Here is an 18,446-nt window from a genome sequence, read left to right as displayed (position 1 = left end):
GAATTGCCTCCACTTCAGATAAAGCTGGAAAACAGGACTACAGTTCTTTCCCTCCTACTACACACACTCCAATCACCTCTATAGACTGAGTAGGTTGCTATAAGTAACAACTTATAAACAAAAGGACAACAGGTTCCAAGATGAAGCCTTCATTGCTGCTCTTTAGAACATCCAACTGCTTCAAAGCATTTCTTACCCTCTCTACTAAAGCTACCTGAACATACTTACAATTTGTTAACTGCTGTACTTGCCCTCCTCCACTCCCTCACTTGCAGGTAAGTAGTGCTAATACAGTCTTTTAAGTATTTCTCCATACAGGAAGAGTTTAGCTCAGTTATGAAGAGTTGCAGAAATTTTAGTTCTGCCAAGATATCTAAAGAAAAGCAGCAATTAATTTTTTCTGCATTAACTTAAGCCTGTTTAACATAGAATTCAGCACTTGGGGTGAAGCTACTTTAAAACCCATATCTCCAGAATTTAATTTCATAGTTTAGATCTGTATTCTTGCCTTTATACTTTTTAAAAGTATACTTACCATATCAAGTTGCCATAAGAGATCAATTGACACAGCTCAATTTGATGTATTGAGATCACTTTATTGAACTTTAAATGTAAATCCTCTTTAAAAGCCTACTGAGTGTGTATTGATCACAGCAAGAGGTTATGTAAAACATAACAGGTTTAAGAGGTTTGCAGAATAGTGGCTTGGTTTGTAAGAAGCCTGTATTGCCCACTTGCATTCTTATCCCTGACAGGTACAGTAAGAGACAGAAAGAAGTAGTATTTACAATAAGTATCTCTCAGAAAGTTTACAGTTAGAAATTCACATAATATGTACAGGTTTGAACTGTTCAAGTATGTTTCAGTTGGACAAAGTGCTACAGATCACATAAAAACAGTTAAAAAAATAAAAAGAGGAACTAGTAAGACAAAAAGGTGGCAGTCATTCACGTGGCAAGTGACCAGGTGGCTGCAGCATATGGAAGATCTAGAAATTGAAAGTGTCTGGAGCACTGCCCTGAATCTGGAAGGTGTAGCTTTCAGCAGTAGATTCTGGTACAACATTTTGGTCTTCTTCCTCCTAGAAGAAAAAAGAAATAGTATTTTGACCTAGCAGTCAGTGCTAAAATACAAAAAGAGTGTAAAAAGTCATCCTGTAGCAACTTACTTCTGCTGAGAAGTATTTCTCAATCAGGGTGGATGAAGCTTTGTACACATCTTCATTTTCATGTGACTGAAGAGCTTCAATTTTGTCTAGGCCACCACACTCCTCAATCATGAGGCAAAGTTTTTCAGTCTCATTAATCTTCTCAGCAGCCTGCAAGAGACAAACATGGAATAACCACAGGAAAAACAAATGGCACAAACTACTGGACAACTGTTGGCATCACCTTGGACAATAGTTGATAACACTGCAGCCACATACCAAGAAGATATTGGAAATAGCATCCAGAATAACCAGCACAGTTTTGCTGTCTTTAGCAGAGAGAAGGTGCAGCAGAGGTTCAACCACCCCAGCCTGAACCAGGTAAACAATCTGGTCAATTGTTCCTCCACTGGTGTAGTTAGTCACAGCCCATACAGCTTCCTTTTGAGATTTGAAATCCCCCTGTGAAGGTAAAAGCAGGATATTTGAACACAGATAGTAGTAGTAATAGCAAAAGACTCAACACTAGTGATTAGTTTTGTTTACCTTCCTCAGAATACCAATGAGATAAGGCACAAGACCATGGTCTACAACTTGCTGAATCTGATCCTGACGTCCAGCAGTGATGTTGGACATTGTCCATGCTGCTTCTTTCTGAATGTTGCTTTTATGGTGAGAAAGGAGACTTGGAAAGACAGACAGTGCTCCTGAGTCAATAACAATCTGTGTCTGCTCATCAGTCCCAGTGACAATATTTCCTATGGCTCTTAATGAGGGAGTCTGAAAAAAAAAATATAGAAAAAAGAGTTTTTAGGAAAGCTGTATTATGTAATCTGTGCCTGCATCAATACAGCCACACTTGATGCCCCTTCTGCTCTAGCCTTCCCATTAACAGCTTGATATGCTATGTACTGAACGGGGCTGCATCCAGTTGGCAGCCGGTCACTAGTGGTGTCCCCCAGGGATCAGTGTTGGGCCCAGTGCTGTTCAATATCTTTATAGATGATTTAGATGAGGGGATTGAGTCCATCATCAGCAAATTCACAGGCGACACTAAGCTGGGGGGGGGGGGGGGAGTGTGGATCAGCTGGAAGTCAGGAGGGCTCTGCAGAGGGACCTGGACAGACTGGAGAGTTGGGATGATTCCAATGGGATGAGGTTCAACATTCCAAGTGCCGGGTCCTGCACTTTAGCCACAACCCCATGGGGAGCTCCAGGCTGGGCACAGAGTAGCAGAAAGGGACCTGGGAGTCTGGATTGCCAGGAAGCTGAACATGAGCCAGCAGTGTGCCCAGGTGGCCAAGAAGGCCAATGGCATCCTGGCCTGGATCAGGAACAGCGTGGCCAGCAGGTCCAGGGAAGGGATTCTGCCCCTGTACTCAGCCCTGGTGAGGCCACACCTCAAGTCCTGTGTCCAGTTCTGGGCCCCTCAGCTCAGTTCAGGAAGGTACTGATGAGCCAAGTGCCTCACTAGCATTACACATGCAGGCTTTAAGCATGCCAACATCTCACACCATCATGCCATCTGCATGGCTGGTACCTCACCATTATTGGCAGTTCACTGCATCCCAGGAGTTTCACAAGCTGTGGCACCAATCCAGTTTTTACTACAACTTCTATCCTGTCGTTAGAACCATCTGTTAGGTAGGAAAGTGCCCAGCACGTGTCTGCTAACACCTCAGCATCATCATGGTGCAGGAGCCGAACCAGAGTTGGGAGAATCTGCTCAATAGCTTCCAGGGGTGGTGCAGGGTTCTTGTTACGACAGAGGTTTGAGAGGGTCCAGGTGACATTGCGTAAATATCCAGACTGCAGGAGTTGAAATAAATGGTTAGAAACTCTTTAGTTACTTGAGTGCTTTTGCACACTGTTAATAATTAATTTCATTTAATAATTGAATCATACTGCAGACTTACAGCCAGAGAAGAGAGATCAGGAACAGCTAATAGACTCAGCAGTGGCTCAATGGCACCAAATTTAATAACCAGATCTCTATAGGCAGAACCATCCCCTGGTAAAATAAGAAAAATAGTCATGTGAAGACCAGAACAGAAGAACATGTGCCTGCAGAACCATTCTGTGTTAGAGAAAGGATTCTGCTTAAGAAGGGCTAGAGCAAAAAAGAAATAAAAGAAATAAGGGGAGAAATAACTACTACCATGGTTGAGTCATATGACAAGCATGTGTTTTTCTAATCAAGCCACTGAGCTTAATTTTTAGTGTTGGAAAGAGAGAATTTAGAATGGTTTCTACACAGCTTTACTTAAGAGTTCATAACTAAAGACACACACATGCTTCTTTGGAAAGATGTCTGAGCCCTACCACTAGAACTGAGCTCTTCCCATAATTTAAGTTAAAAAAAACCCAAAACCAATAAGGAGAAACTCTAAGAAAACCTCCTATCAAACGAGGCTTTTACTGACCTCATTTTCTCTGTGTGAGCATTCACTGTTTTATGTAAGGCACAGCTCTTAGAAACCATAACAATGCAGCAAATATAGTATTTAAGTATATTATTAATTTTGACCATTTGGGGGCCTTTTTTTTTTTGTAAAAATGGCATTCAGCACTGGCAGATCAAGCAGTCTGGAAAGGCCCATGAGAAACCTCCATATAAAATGGTCACATCAGTAAGCAGCTGTCTCTAAGGAAGGTTTATTGTCTCATATCCACAGTTGGTGGCTCACCTTTCTCCTCCCTTCACCTTTCTAGTCCACACACAGAATAGAGCTAAAGCACAAAAACACTCAGTGACACTTGTGAAAAAGCCATCTTGTGGCATGGTTATAAAGCTCTATGAAAACTGAACTATGGGAGCAATCCACAGGCTGCCAGGTATTGCATGAGCCATCTTACACCAGCTCTGAAGGAAAAGGCTTGTCCATAGCATGCTCTACATTGAGATGTCTGCATGTCTTCACTTGCAAAGGGTCAGCTCAGCATGCTGCATCACATAGCAGCAATGTACTCCTTTTTTAAAAAAAATGAAGAGGTTTGAAACAGTTGTGAAACCTACAGACATACCTGCAATATTTCCCAATGCCCACACAGCCTGTTCACTGATGTGAGTATGGGGAGAGGCCAGCAGTGAAATAAAGGCTGGAATAGCCCCTCCATCCACTACTGCCTTGGTTTGTTCTGATGTGCCAGAAGCAATGTTGGTGAGGGCCCATGCAGATTCAAACTGAATAGGACTGCAGTCAGCTCTGCCCAAGAAGGAGACAAATTTGGGAATCAAACCAGCCCGGATTATGTTGTCTATGGGAGGCTGCTTCTCTCTTGAGAGGAGTTTCCTAAGGAGGAAGGCAAAAACAAAGCATTATTTTTGCCTGCAGAGATCCAAACAACAGTTTAAACTGTCTAGAAAGATCCATAATTAAAAAAAAAGTTTAGCATGCCTTGGCATTCAGGGAAGGCAACACCACAAGACATGAAGGAGAAATACAGACAAGCTACAGACAAACTTCCTAAATTTCTGTTAACATTGTTTGTGGTGTGCCTTTACTCCAGGAGATTCTGTTCTACTCTGAAATAAAGCAGGCCTGCAGGAGCCTCCTGAATTGCTGAAGCTTTCTCAGCAGAGAGAAGGTTAATGACTGCCAGAGGCAGCACTGCAGCAAGATACAAGCTTGCTAAAGGCTTCTGGGTTTGGAAGGAGAAATTAGTCATACTTTAAACCCTTTTTATCTTACCACTGACTTTATTCCAAAGTAGATCACTGCACTCAAATATTGTGCTCAAGTGTTAGCACAGGTTAAATATATTTTACTATAACAAAGTTTTTTTACTCCTACGACTCTAAAACAGACAACTTCTTGTTTTGTCACCTTAAAAACCACTAGAAAGAGCTACTATTTCCCAGTAAAATTTTCAGGCATTTTAAATATTCAAAAGCCACATAGTTTTAATAAACTTATGACTAAATATACCTAAACACTGTCTAAAAGGCTGACTTGGGTGTTTGTTGAACCACTGTCTGGTAAGAGCCACAGCTGCTGCCATAAGCAGACACTTCAACTCCTAAACCAATTTTTTTACCTTACCAAGTTAAGCAGAACTGAACTGGTTACCTCTGAGCTCCTTACCTGGCAGCTTGAGTAGCCTGTAGCTGCAGCTCCATATTATTACTATGAACTCCTTTGACTATTTCTTCAACTGACCAGTGTGCTGAAACCTGCACAATAAAAAGTTAAATGAATGTTTTGTTGGGAGAGGCACGTGTCTTCATGACCAGCACTACAAGTAGACCTCAGTTTACAACCACTTCCTTTATCCAGACATTTTACCACCAAGTGATAGTCCAAAATCTTAACAGCTTTATCTGCAGTTATCTGAGCTACTGAAAGCTTCTTTCATCAAGTGCTTCAGGCTACTGCTACACCTTAAATACAACTGCCCAAGCTACATTTTAAGAGTGTTGTCCATCAGATTTGAGCACCTCCTCACCTGATTGCTCCTGTTTTCCTGAAGGGGTGAAGTAGCATCATCTGGTAAAGTGCTGACATTTCTTCTTTTCAGCATCTGCTCATCTTTCTTGGCTTTCCTCAGCTCCACATTCACTTCAATACGTCTCCTTCTCATTTCCTGGGGAACATGCAATCATAGTAAGTTATCAGCTTTTACAACTCATGTTTAAAGAGATGGTAGCTAAATTACTAATTGCATCAAAACACTTACTGTAGTATCCTTTCCTTTGTTCTTGAATCTGTTCAAACGAGCTGCATTGGCATTCTCATTAGTAGACATCTTGCTTATTAGCTTTTGAGAAACAGAGAAAAGAAACCAAGCCTGAAAAGAGAACAAACAGTAAACATTAAATTTAATCCATAAAAGTTAAAACCTGGGATCAATACCTGAAAATGACAGACCCTTGTCTGATTTAGATACAGCAGCATCCTCTACTGTACTGTCTGATCAAAAGACTACCTACTGTCTTGATTAAAGATATTAATAAGATAACAGCTGCCTCTTTAAATGCCTATGCTACAGCAAGCTCCTAGCATTAACACAAAACCAGTTAACACAGGTACACCATTTTATGACTCTTCCAGCTACTAACATTATCAGTCATTGTTTTTAGGAGCAAAATTGGTCTTTCTTCTCACATACAGCACACACATACACTCTCTATATATATATTATTTTCACAGTGTTATATACGCATACTACACAGACACCTCATCCAGACCGACCCCCTTTTGATGGGAACAGGGATCTCGTACTGACAAGATCCGCCGGCAAGAGCTCGCTGCGCCGGTGCAGCCAGCAGCACGCAGTAGCAGCTACACTGGTAATCAGGCAGGCCCCTGCACCTTGCCCAGCTTCAAGGCGACCCACAGCATAAGAACCGGCTCAACTTGACCCAGAGGCTAAACACACAGCCCACTTTGGGACGCGCCACCCTGTCAGCCCCACTCCACCTGGAAACCCCAAGGGCTCCAGAGCTCCTCATAGGGCCTGCCCTACCACCAGCAGAGCCCAGTCCCTTCTGACAGACCCGCGCACTAACCTCCGCTTCCCCACCACACCCGGCTTCTCAGTGCCGCAGGTTCCCCCTCCCTCCCTGTCCCCGTGTCCGGCACCTGAACCGCAAAGCTCCTTGCTCCAGCCGCTCTCTGGCCAGCACCGCTCCCAGCTGCTCGCACGCTGCCACTGCCCCGGGGCCCTTCAGGCGGGATTTAAATTTCCCGCGCCCTCGCCCTGCCATTGGCCAGTTCGAGCCATAGCAACCTCCTGATTGGCCAGTTTGAAATGCGGCTCGGTCTCGCGATGAAGGGGAAACGCCTCAGTACCGGAAAAGCTGAAGAAGCACCACGGGTTGGAGTACCCGTCCTGGCCTCAGAACTACAACTCCCGGCATGCAACGCGATGCGCTCCGGGGATCCTCCCCCTCGGCCGTTGGGCGGGAGGCGGCGCACGGCACGCTGGGATTTGTAGTTTCGCGGAGGGGTTGGTGGGCTGGGGACCACCCAGGGGAGGTGGAGCGGCTGAAGGGCCCATGGTGGGGTGAGAAGAGGGAGATTTCCAGGCTCTGAGCAGTAACATTTCATTTCCTCACAAAGAGCCTAATTTCTACCTCAGTAACCATAAGGTCATTGTGATGTTTTCCTGAGATTCCCTGTGTTGTCTCCTGAAAACGTGGGGCACAGGAACTTAAACAAGATCGCAATTTAAAGCGATTCGATGGTAATCAGGACTGGTAAAAGTTAAAATATAGGGAATAATTAAAAAACTGTGCCTGTCCCTGTGTCATGCCGAGAAAATTGACAGGTTTGGGATTGTTTTAGATCAATTTGGCCTACGCACAAGGGCTGGGATCCAAAGGAACACCCCCGTTTCACAGGAGAACCATAAAACCTGGGGGAAAAACCATGATTCAACCAGCAGCTCAGGCACCTCAACAGTTTATAGCTGGACTCAGTGATCCTAAAGGTCTTTTCCAACCTAAATGATTCTGTGATTCTATTCTAAGATGCACACAAATATACCTCTTAAATCATTACAATGAACCGTGTCTACTGATACAGAGTAGTTGATGATTTTTATAGAAGAATGACCAATGATGTTTTATATTTTGTTATGGGCCTTCTGGCTCTGAGTTTTTCAAATAAAACCATCATAAAAGCATTGAAGCATGAATAGGGAAGACAGAAGGGAAAGCGCATGGTTCACAGAGATACTGAAAAGCACTAATCTGACAGGAAAAAAAAACCAAACCAAACAGCTCAAAAGTAGAAACTAAGGTAAAACACCTGGTGCATAGAAGGATCATTGGGCCAGTGTGAGGGAAAGTCCATGGGGTCATAAATTGCTGGAAAGCACGCAGTTTGGAACAGGATAAACTGAACTATGAGACTTGACGAGATTGCAGAGATCTCCAGGGCAGCAGAGGGGCTGTCAGTGATTCGGGAACTCGAGGCGGCTGTGTACCAGGTGCTGCAGGCTGATACGGGCAGATATCTTGGGAGTGAAATGTTACAGCTCAGAGGGCTGTCACCAACACAGGAAAGTGACAGAGGGGTGGAGGCAGGCTGGGGAGCCGGCGGTGAGCAGCCTGACCGCCGCTGAGCTGGGGCTGAGGTAATGGGGGATAGCAGAGAGAGCGCAGGAGGAAGGAAAAAGAAGAGGAGGCTCAGGGGAGACCTCATCACTCTCTACAACTCCCTGAAAGGAGGTTGGAGCCAGGGGGGGGTTGGGCTCTTTTCCCAGGCAACTCTCAGCAAGACAAGAGGGCAGGGTCTCAAGTTGTGCCAGGGGAGGTTTAGCTTGGAGATAAGAAAGAATTTCTTTCTGGAGAGGGTGATCAAACACTGGAATGGGCTGCCCAGGGAAGTAGTGGATTCTCCGTGTCTGGAGATATTTCCAAAGAGCCTGGATGTGGCACTGAGTGCCATGGGCTGGGAACTGCAGTGGGAGTGGATCAAGGGTTGGACTTGATGATCTCTGAGGTCCCTTCCAATGATTCTATGGAATCCTTCTATTCTATGATTCTATGAGAACCATGTGGGATGAATTATTTTCAGTATCATTGGAAAAACTGAGAAAAAAGGAACGAGAGAGGAGGATTGCATTCCATCTGACTCCTGCCATCACTTCCAAGACAGGACAAGAGGGCACGGTCTTAAGTTGTGCCAGGGGATGTTTAGGTTGGAGATTAGAAAGAATTTCTTTACCGAGAGGGTGATCAGACATTGGAATGGGCTGCCCAGGGAAGTAGTGGATTCTCCGTCCCTGGAGATATTTAAAAATAGACTGGATGTGGCACTGAGTGCCCTGGTCTAGCAACCGCAACGGTGGTTCAAGGGTTGGACTCGATGATCTCTGAGGTCCCTTCCAACCCAGCCCATTCTATGATTCTATGATAAAAAGCGCTGCGAGAGCGGGAAGCCCCATGAGGGGAGGAAGCCAAGCCTGCAGCCGACGGGACACGGTGGAGCTCACGGCAGCGTAACACAGGAACCGGCGGGAGGGCCGGGAGAGGCGCAAGCCCCGGGAGAGTCCCGTGAGGGGAAGGGGCTCAGGGCGGGCGAGGATCCCCGGGACCGCCCCGCGCGGAGCTCCTGAGGGGAGGGCACGCGCCACGGGTAACGGCCACGGCGCGCGGAGCCCGGGAGGGGCAAGGAGCGGGGAGGGCGGGGCCTCCCGGTCACGAGCGGGGAGAACGTGAGCGCCCGGCGGGGGGCGGGGCCAGCGCGGGTGCGGGCGGGGCTGTTACTGCGCGGCGCGGAAAGCGCAGTCAGGGTGACCCAGTGGCCTAATGGATAAGGCATCAGCCTCCGGAGCTGGGGATTGTGGGTTCGAGTCCCATCTGGGTCGGGCCGATCTCTATTTTATGGCCCTTCGGCGGAGCCCGCTCGACCCTTCCCGCCTCGCTGCTCCTCATAATCTGCAGCCCCCACCCTCCGCAACTCTTTTAGCAGCCGCAACCCGGTCCGGTTGGGAACGCCCGAACCGGCAGCCCGATCTGCAATGGGACGAAACCTACGCACCTCCTTAAATGTCCCTCAGCGCAGCCACAGCGCTGGCAGGGGGGTTCGGTCCCGTCCCGCCGGTACTGCGGCTCGTCAGACACCGAGCCTGGTGCCGCTGCCTCCCTTCTCCATGCGGAGATCCTGAGGAACCGGATCGGCTCCTCCCGGGGCCTCTCGCCCTCAGGACGGAGCAGCCCTGAGGCCGGTGAGTGACCCGGGAACCCAGGCGGGCCCGGTTGGCGGTTCTGGTCCGGGCTGAGGGGCGGGAAGGGCAGAGGCATCGCCGTGTCCCGGCCGGGGTCACACTGCGGGATCTCCAGAGCCTCTCTGGTAAATTCGCGGCTGTTTCCTGAGGTTGTCTGCAGGTCCGGGACGTGTCGGTCCCTGTGCTCCTCAGAACCGGGAGTCCTGCTCGGAAAGTTTTGTCCTCTCTTTGCTGCCTCTGTCACCCCTGGAGCTGCTTGTGTGACAGGAATGCTCCAGCTGGCCTCTTAATCAAGGTTCTGCCCAAGTAGAGTCTGGAGAAGCTCAATACTAATACAGACGTAGCCATAGGTTAATATGGGTTGGATTACACGACCAGTTAATTAAAAAAGAAGAGGAGCACAGAGGTCTGCAGGACACTCAGGCATCTGTCCGTCCATCCATCCATTCCTCCCTCCATTCCTCCCTCCATTCCTCCCTCCATTCCTCCCTCCATTCCTCCCTCCATCCCTCCCTCCATCCCTCCCTCCATCCCTCCCTCCATCCCTCCCTCCATCCCTCCCTCCATCCCTCCCTCCATCCCTCCCTCCATCTCTCCCTCCATCCCTCCCTCCATCCCTCCATTCCTCCATCCATTCCTCCCTCCATCCATCCATCCCTCTATTCCTCCCTCTATTCCTCCCTCTATTCCTCCCTCTATTCCTCCCTCTATTCCTCCCTCTATTCCTCCCTCTATTCATTCATCCATCCCTCCGTCCATCCCTCCGTCCATCTATCCTCCTCATCAGGAACCTCTCACACCTGAGACTCCTCTCACTTGCTGCAGGCACTGATTGAGCAGAAGATGAGGTACAACTCTACCTCAACTTTAGTTCAAATTCCTATTTCCATAGTAGCCAGCTTGGGATGCTTTTGGAATTAAAATGTTTAAAAGAACAATGGGGAGAGGGGGGAGAAAAGATTAATAAATGCTGCAGTAAAAATGTAAAACTCTGAGTTAGAGATGTGTTAAAAATTAATTTATTTTGCATACTAATTTGGCTTATTTTATGTCTTCACCCTTGAGATAAAGCTCTTTACTTTTAAGACTTTTATTAAGCTGCTTAATGAAGGCAGCACAAACCAAACAGTGTTTAAAATAGGCAATAGCTGGACCCTCTTACAAAGGCATTACTGATGGGCAGATTTTCTGTTGGGAATGAGTTTCAGGAGCTGGGATAGAGTGTTTTTCTGGGATTTTAAATTATTTGTCTCACCTTAAAGGCCTGGATGAGTTCACTGACTTTCATGACAGAAGGAACTAGTGAGATTATCTGTCACTACAGATATCTTGTCTAGCAATACAGTCCCCCATTTCAACTGAGAACATAGCAATAAGCCTACTTAATTCAACAGCTCACATCAGAGTTCAGTAGCTCAAATCAGGCTTTGTGTGCAAATATGCAGAGTTCTTCATGTTAGCAAATACAAATTAAAAAAATAAAGCTTTACCTGGAGTCAGCAGAGCTTTCCCTTGGACTGGGCAGCAATGTATTTTGGTCTGAAAAGAATCACTGGAAAGGCTTCCATAAACTAAAAGCAGAGATAAGCAGCCAGAAATACCTGAATATGTTTTATCCTAATGCTCATCCTTTACAGGTGGCAGAGGTGCTGAATGTCCCAGCATCTGTCATGTCCACTTTATGATACAACTCCCCTCATTTTTTCTGTACCATTTTCTTTATAAAATGCCACAGGAAACAAGACCCTCCCCTAAAATAAACCCCTGAAAAACACATATCCATTTGTCATCCCCAGCAGCACAGGTGTCTGTGGGGAGCACAGATGTGTGTCTGTGTGGGGAGGGTGTCTGTGCACATTCCTCCCAGGCAGGGGTGGTGGGAGGCTGGGGGGAAGGCAGCAGCTTTGGTCCTGCTCCAGTGGGTTGTCCAGTGAGTGATTCCTGTTTCCCCTAAGGCTGCCTCTCATTAGCATGAATCGGGGGGAGGGCATAAAAAGCTCCAGTTCATTTTGTGTCTGGAAAAACTTCAAAATGACAGCCAAAGTGTTCTGGCTCCTCTGCCTTGTCATGAGATCACCTTCCAGCTCAGTGACCGGTAAGTCTGGTACCATTCCAAGTGGGGCTGGGGCATGTTTGCCTTGGGTATCAGGGGAGGCTGAACACATTACTACAGATTCTTGCCCGAGCAGCCCTCTTCAGCTCTAGCCTTTTCAGCAAGTGGAAGCAGTGATCATGTAAGGGCTCAAGAAAGAAACATTTTCAACACGTTTGTGGGATGGGAATGTAAATTGCAATATTGGATTTGTCAGCATGTGAAAGAAGAGCACCTGCCAACAGCAGGCAGCTAATGGTGCCATGGGTCCTGCTCACCATCAGTCAGCAGCTGAGGTTTGCCTTGCTTCTGTATGTGGGATTTTCTTGTTTGTATGTGGCCTTTCCCTTGTATTCTCCTTCCCCTCATCTGTAAACTCCCCATCTCTAATTTATTTCCACATGCTCTGTGCTGTCACATGTGCCTACAGCAAGCTGTTCTAAACAGGTTGGGTTTTTTTTTTTGCATTTAAGTACCTCACTGATAATATAGAAGCTGGATATAGAGCTGTTCCATTGGGAAGGAGAAGTCCAGGAGCTGATGATGTTGCAGTTGGATGTCTTAAGTCTTAAGTTGCAAGAGCTAGAGAGGAATATGCTGACATAGAGAAATGAATCTCAAGGTCCTGAACAGATTGAGTAGAGAAAAATGAACTATTTGTTGATACAATCCATGACTGAGAAGGCATGATTAACTGGTAGAAAAGTACACTTATAAAGCCATGTCCAAAACACCTGTTGAGAGTTCACAACTTCATGTTGAACCATCTCCAAAACACTCTTGCCTATTGCTTTCTTTAGCTTGGACTTCTTCCACCCCTTTCTTCATGGACATTCTTTTGACTTTACATGTGGCCAGTCCAAATATCAGGGAATCTTTCCCATGACAGCAGCTGGTGAGAGAAAAGGGGGAGAAGTGGCAAGGTCAGCAGCTGAGTCAGTTATAGAAGATAAACCAGGACGTTGTTCATCTGTGTGTGTCAAATCTCTCTTCTCACAGGAGGAGTTAGGATCAGCCTCCTACATGATGCTGACCACAGGCAGTGAACACCCAGACAGAGGCTGTGTGTGGGTGAACTGTTTTAAAACTCTACTGGCTAACTAAAGGCATGCAAGGGAGGGCTAAAGCAAAGGGAAAATCAACAGAAAGAGGAAATTTCTCTCTTCCCAGGGTAAATGGAAAGTTATTTGGCTTTGTGAGGTCCAAGTGATCAAGGTGAAGGTTTAAACAAAGTCTTAAGTGACTTGTGTGAACACTGTCATTAAGCCTTTCAGTTTTTCAATAGATTCCCAGACACTTCCTCCCTTTCTCAGCCCTTGTCCTCTTAACTTAAGAAAAGCCTGGAAATAATTGTTGCCCTGCAGCCTAGCTACAGCCCATGGTACCACTAGGGTACAACTATACTACAACCATACAACTCCCTAGTGCAAAAGTCTGAGGTCCAGACCGGTGGATAAAGATCTTTTCAGCAGCATTCAAAGCCCCTCAAAAGCTGCTGAAGAGTCCAGATGACATTGTCAATAAGGCATCCCATGGATGGGAAAACCAAATAGTTCTGTTGTCATGGTCTTTTAAACAAGCATCCCAAATGGCACTGTGAACCTTGTTTCCTCAGATGTTCCCTAGAGATGCAGGCTTTTGAGAAAAGGGTTTGTTTATAAGTCATGTTTTTAATTTGCAACAATAATAAAGTAAAAATGCAAATCTCCTGTCCTTTGCTCACACAGCTGCATTCTCTCTACTGGGCCTTCCATGTCTGAAGAATGAGGAGCTCTACAATATTTCATCTATTGAGCTGTTTATCAGTTCTATGACTGTATTGTTGGAGGAATCACTTACAGACTGGAGCCTCAAATGCACCAGGCATACAGAATATAAAAAATTGAAATGCCAATTCACTCTCCTTTTTTTTTCTCTATTTAGGCTCCCAGCCCTACGCTGAGAAACCCAGCAAGACCCTCAGCAAAGATGCTTTTAGTTCAGCAGGTGTCTCACCTGGCCAGGTCAAAGTGCCAGCCTGGGGCAGCACCAGAGGGAACCAGACAGAGCGCTGGCTGCTGCATCCAAAGCCTCCTGAAATCATCTCCCTCTCCTCAGACAAGAAGAAACGTGCCAAACCTTCTCTGGAAAACAGCACGGGGCTGAGGAAACACTTCTTGCAGTATGGAGGGGTCCTGCCTCTGGAGAGCCCAGCTGAGGGCTCTTCTCCTGCCTCCTTTGACTTCAACCAGGCCAGCAGAAAGCAGGTGGATCGCCGCCTGGCCGGGGCTGCCAACAGTGTCTCAGCTCCCTTCCCTCACACAGCATCTTCCTATCAAAAGGTGGTATCCTTAGTGGAGGCTCCTCCTTTTCCAGACTCTGGAGCAGTGGAGTCAGAGGACTGGAACACACTGGATCACTTCAACCGACCTGGAAAGATAATTCCCTATAAAGGGATCACCAAACCCTCCTGGGTGACCAATCGCCATCCATCCAGCTCGCCCCACCACTTCAGTGTGCCCAGGGAAGGTAAGGGGAGAGACTGCTCTGGTAAGGGATATCCTGAGCTTTCCAAAGGCTGGGTGGCCTAATTTGGATGAAATATCTCAAAAAGGGCCCATTGCTGTCCCTCAGTCTGTGTCCCTGTTCTAGATGGTGATAAGGAGAAGGCGTGTCTGAGCGAGTGCAGGAAAGAGAGAGATGAAGTGGAAGCCTACTGCACCAGTGAGTTTGGTAAGTTGTGACCTCCACAGACCATGCAGACAAAGCAGGCACCTTCTTTGTTCATCTACTGACATTTCACTTCTGCTGCTAAGATACTGTTTCACAGACTATGTGAAATAATTATTAAAGGGCCCATCACAGCTCTTTATACCTGTACTGTGACAAAAGGTACCAAGTCTTACATTACCCTTCCCCTCCCTTGGGCTAGCAGTGCTCTCTCCTCTGCTTTTCACTTCTGGGAGGAAGGACAATGTTCTTGCTGCTGGTTGGCAGAACTGCAGAGCCCCACTGTTTTAGATACTCTAAGTTGAGACATGGTAGCTGTGTAACTTACCTCTTACTAGTTAGAGAACCTTTGTGATTTCAGGGGCTAAAGTTTCAATGAAAATAAAATGGTGAAACAAACAAAAATAAAACTGTGATCCTCTCTCTATAGAGGATTCTCCTTGAAGTTCCTTGGGACTTGGTGTCTCCAGTCCTTGTGTTCAAGTTGATGCAGCTAAAGCTGGTAAATTGCCTGGCACTGCTGTAAGAGCTGCTTAAGAGGAAGCATTTTTCTGATGGAAACCTTGATTTGTGCTTAAGAAGTTGTGAAATAGATACCAGCTTTTTCTCACAGTATTTTAAGAGATAAGCAAAATACATGTCTAGTGGTAACAGATGTTTCCATTTGTAGTATATAAACACATTACAAGACATCTGTTTTCTCTAAATGAAGAAGTCAGGAAGTGCTTTCTACAAATGCTGTATTTGTTTTTTACCACTTTCATGCATTCCTGTCAGACAGAGGCCTTACAGTAACCTTCCAGCCTTTAGCATTCATCTTTTACACTGGAAAAGGCAGGTAGGAAAAAGACATTTTGAGCACCACATCAGCCCAAGTTCCACTGCAGTAATCAGAGAGAGCTTCTAATTTCTTTACACTTACTGAGCATTAAAGAATAAATCATTGACTCAAAGTTCTCCCTCAGTGGGGCAGGTGTAATGCCAGCTGTAGAAGTCCTGTTTGTCTTACCTGCCTCAGTGGTTTTGGTTTTGATTTTTTTTTCCTGATTCCTGCAGCCAGCTCATCACTTACCAAAATCAGAAGTGGGGTGGACAGCAGGAAGTGACTGTCTGAGCCCACCACATGGCCTGCTTGGTGCCCTTGCCTCTTGGCATGACAAGGTCCTTTGAACAGCTGAAGCATTTTATTAGCAGGTCAGCTCTGGACTTCATGGCACAGTTTTAAATCTGAAAAATGTCCATTGATAGGTAAATATCCACTTTTTATATCTCAGGATGGAAAACAGTGCTAAAAACATCACTTTCTTTTGAAACAGTTTATAAACTTCACTAAAACATCTAGACCTACAAAGCTCAAGGTGAGCTAACTCAGGAAAAAGCCATAAACTGAAGACCTCATCAAATGTTATTATTTGAACCATCTCCTGCTTTCAGGACTGCCCATGACCAAGCCAAAGACTCTTGCTGACACTTTAAATGAGAGGCTCCACATGAACCCTGACTTGCCACCAAGACACACAACCTGATGGGTGTTTTTTTTTTCCTTTAAATCAGCAGTGAATGGAATTGTTTATAACCTGGAAAGACTGGGGAAGGGAGTCCACCTGCTCACCCTCTTGGTGACCCGTGATGGATTGTACAAGATGAGTCGGTTGTATGTCACTCCTGATGGCTTCTTCTCTCGAGTTCACATCTTAGTTGTGGATACTTTAAACTGCAGGAAACCGTGTCCAGACTTTAAACTTGGTAAATAATTCCAGCTAAATCCATTCTGCTATTCCTCCTGCATGCAGGGAAGTTTTAGGCAGCCCTAGTTTAATAGGCTTATCCTGGGTTGTGATAGTTTGGTAGAGAAAAAAAAAAAAAAAAGTATTTACTTTTAAACTGAAAGGCTTTTTCCCCCTTCCAGTTTCTTTAAACTGCCAGGAAAACACCAGTTATGTGAAGAAGTCAGGTAGCAGCTCTGCCCTTTCTTAGCTTCATCCATTTCCAACATAATTGCAAGTTTTCAGAGCTGCCAAAGAGGTTTTAGCAGGAGCTTAAGCTGCTGTCTTTGTAAGTACTTCGGTTTTCCCTCTAAATGCAAACTGATCAAATAGCAGCATTTCCCCCAAAATCTTCCAGTTGCAATTCAAGGCAGTAAATAATTGCAAATAATTGTTTTTTGTGCAAGCACAACCCCCAAGTCCCACTGCAGCTACACCAAGCCACAAGCTGAGGATCTGTTTCTGCAGGGTACAAATTCCCGAACCCGTTGCCCTTAGAGCCAGTGGATGAGTCCCCCCCTCTTTTTCTTCACAAAAGCCTCGTTTACCTTGCAGGCAGCAGATACATTGTGATGGGCTGGATCTACCACAAGAGACGCCAGATCCCAGCACAGCTCCTGCAGCTCCTGCGAGGGCGCCTGAGGCCGGGGGATGGTTTGCTGAGGAGCAGCAGCAGCTACGTGAAGAGGTTCAACAGGAAAAGGAACTGCAAGGTGCAGGCAGCTCACACCAAATGCAGATAAGGCTCCAAGAAACCTCCACCAGCAGCAGAATTCACCGGCCAGAAAGAACCTGGCCATGGTTTAGCAACAGCAGGAGGTAGCTCTTACCTCTGTCTGATGGGACACTTGGTTTTTGTGCTTTAGCAAACGTGGAAATAATCATTTGACTTCATACCTATATGTTTGGGAAATTTAGCACAGAAGGAAAATTAAGTGGCCATGAATCTGCTCCAGCTGTTTGCAGAGCCAGAGGTGATTATTGCCTGCCCTGCAGTAATGTACCCCTCATCTTCTGTAATCATTGTAAAGTCAAACTCTGTTCTAGGTACACAAGGAGTAAATGCTTTCAATCCCTTAACTCTGAACAATCCATAGGTGGTATCAGAGCTTTATCTATAGCAATGTCCATTGTGCTCTCACACTATTCTGCCTGAGGTATTACATGCACCTGATTCAAAAGGAACCAACACAACTAAGGATCATTTGGATTTTGATAACCTCAAATGTGTCCACCCTACTTTACAAATTACATCATTCTCCAATCAAGGGCTGGATTTCCACATGAAGCTTACAAAAGAGCTATGGAGTTATCTGAGTAAATGAATACACTGACTGAAATCAAATCAGGCAAATGCACAACACAAATGCCCAATCAGGCTTACAAATAACTGAGAGTTCATGCCAAAGAATGCAAAATAAACAGGCACTTGCATGCACTTTTTGTTTGCCTGGTTACACTGTCAGCTCCTTAAAAGCTCAGTCCTAGAACTGTGGACTGAATGTCATTTTCCCATGAGGAATATTACCAAGTTTTTACTTGCTCATCAGCAAAGTTGCTTTTTCAATCCAAGATACAATCTTTTAGTAGATGTAATGTGGTGGGATGGAGGAACCTCTGAAACCTCCACAAATAATGTTGGCTATTCCACGAGCCACTATTCACAAATCCCAACTCTTTACAAGAAACTCACAGAATGTTCATGGGGTTCTGGGTTCAGTGTTCCCTGGATTCTGAAAGATCAAAACACATTGCTGTGATTTACAGTGGTATCTCCTCATTCAGTGCTGGGGATTTTAAGATGTATATTTATATTTAAAAATGGGAAAGTGCAGTCTGGTTTAAAAAAAAAATAAATAAATACAGACAGATCCAATGTGACTCAGAACAGGAATAGAGGATAGGAGCCAAATACCAAAAGGAAACATAATAGCCTCCTGGCTATTACTCCTGGCTCTACTATAGGATAGAAATTTACTTGTAGCTTTTCTCTACCTAAAAAACAATGCTGTCTCTCTCTTGTTAAATGAACTTTTGCATGGTCTACAGCATACAT

General features: G+C 45.6%; 2 protein-coding genes and 1 non-coding gene across 4 annotated transcripts; 2 read left to right on the top strand and 1 right to left on the bottom strand.

Moving 5' to 3' along the window:
• Positions 1-641: 641 nt before the first annotated feature.
• On the bottom strand, positions 642-9,727 carry KPNA2 (karyopherin subunit alpha 2). Of its 2 annotated transcripts, none has more exons than XM_030461896.1 (11): positions 9,637-9,727; positions 5,825-5,935; positions 5,594-5,731; positions 5,233-5,321; positions 4,172-4,440; positions 3,064-3,158; positions 2,693-2,956; positions 1,694-1,927; positions 1,427-1,609; positions 1,169-1,318; positions 642-1,081 (listed from the first exon to the last, which is right to left on the bottom strand). In XM_030461896.1, exons 2-11 carry the CDS (start codon positions 5,891-5,893, stop codon positions 989-991), a joined length of 1,584 nt encoding a protein of 527 aa, XP_030317756.1. In that variant the 5' UTR covers positions 5,894-5,935; positions 9,637-9,727; the 3' UTR covers positions 642-988. The 2 variants fall into 2 exon arrangements, with proteins under 2 accessions (XP_030317756.1, XP_008492747.1); XM_008494525.2 differs by lacking the exon at positions 9,637-9,727 and adding an exon at positions 6,730-6,819.
• Positions 9,391-9,463, top strand: TRNAR-CCG. The gene has a single exon. It is a non-coding gene; the product is annotated as a tRNA-Arg (tRNA).
• A 48-nt stretch (positions 9,728-9,775) lies between the features above and the next one.
• C18H17orf58 (chromosome 18 C17orf58 homolog) lies at positions 9,776-17,913 on the top strand. Its single transcript, XM_030461904.1, has 5 exons — positions 9,776-9,823; positions 13,839-14,423; positions 14,547-14,627; positions 16,179-16,370; positions 16,946-17,913. Exons 4-5 carry the CDS (start codon positions 16,268-16,270, stop codon positions 17,131-17,133), a joined length of 291 nt encoding a protein of 96 aa, XP_030317764.1. The 5' UTR covers positions 9,776-9,823; positions 13,839-14,423; positions 14,547-14,627; positions 16,179-16,267; the 3' UTR covers positions 17,134-17,913.
• Positions 17,914-18,446: the final 533 nt, after the last annotated feature.

Source organism: Calypte anna, chromosome 18, assembly GCF_003957555.1.
Source record: "Calypte anna isolate BGI_N300 chromosome 18, bCalAnn1_v1.p, whole genome shotgun sequence".
Classification (NCBI taxonomy): Eukaryota; Metazoa; Chordata; class Aves; order Apodiformes; family Trochilidae; genus Calypte; species Calypte anna.
The sequence above is the reverse complement of the archived record's forward strand: the minus strand, read 5'-3'. Positions and strand labels throughout refer to the sequence as shown.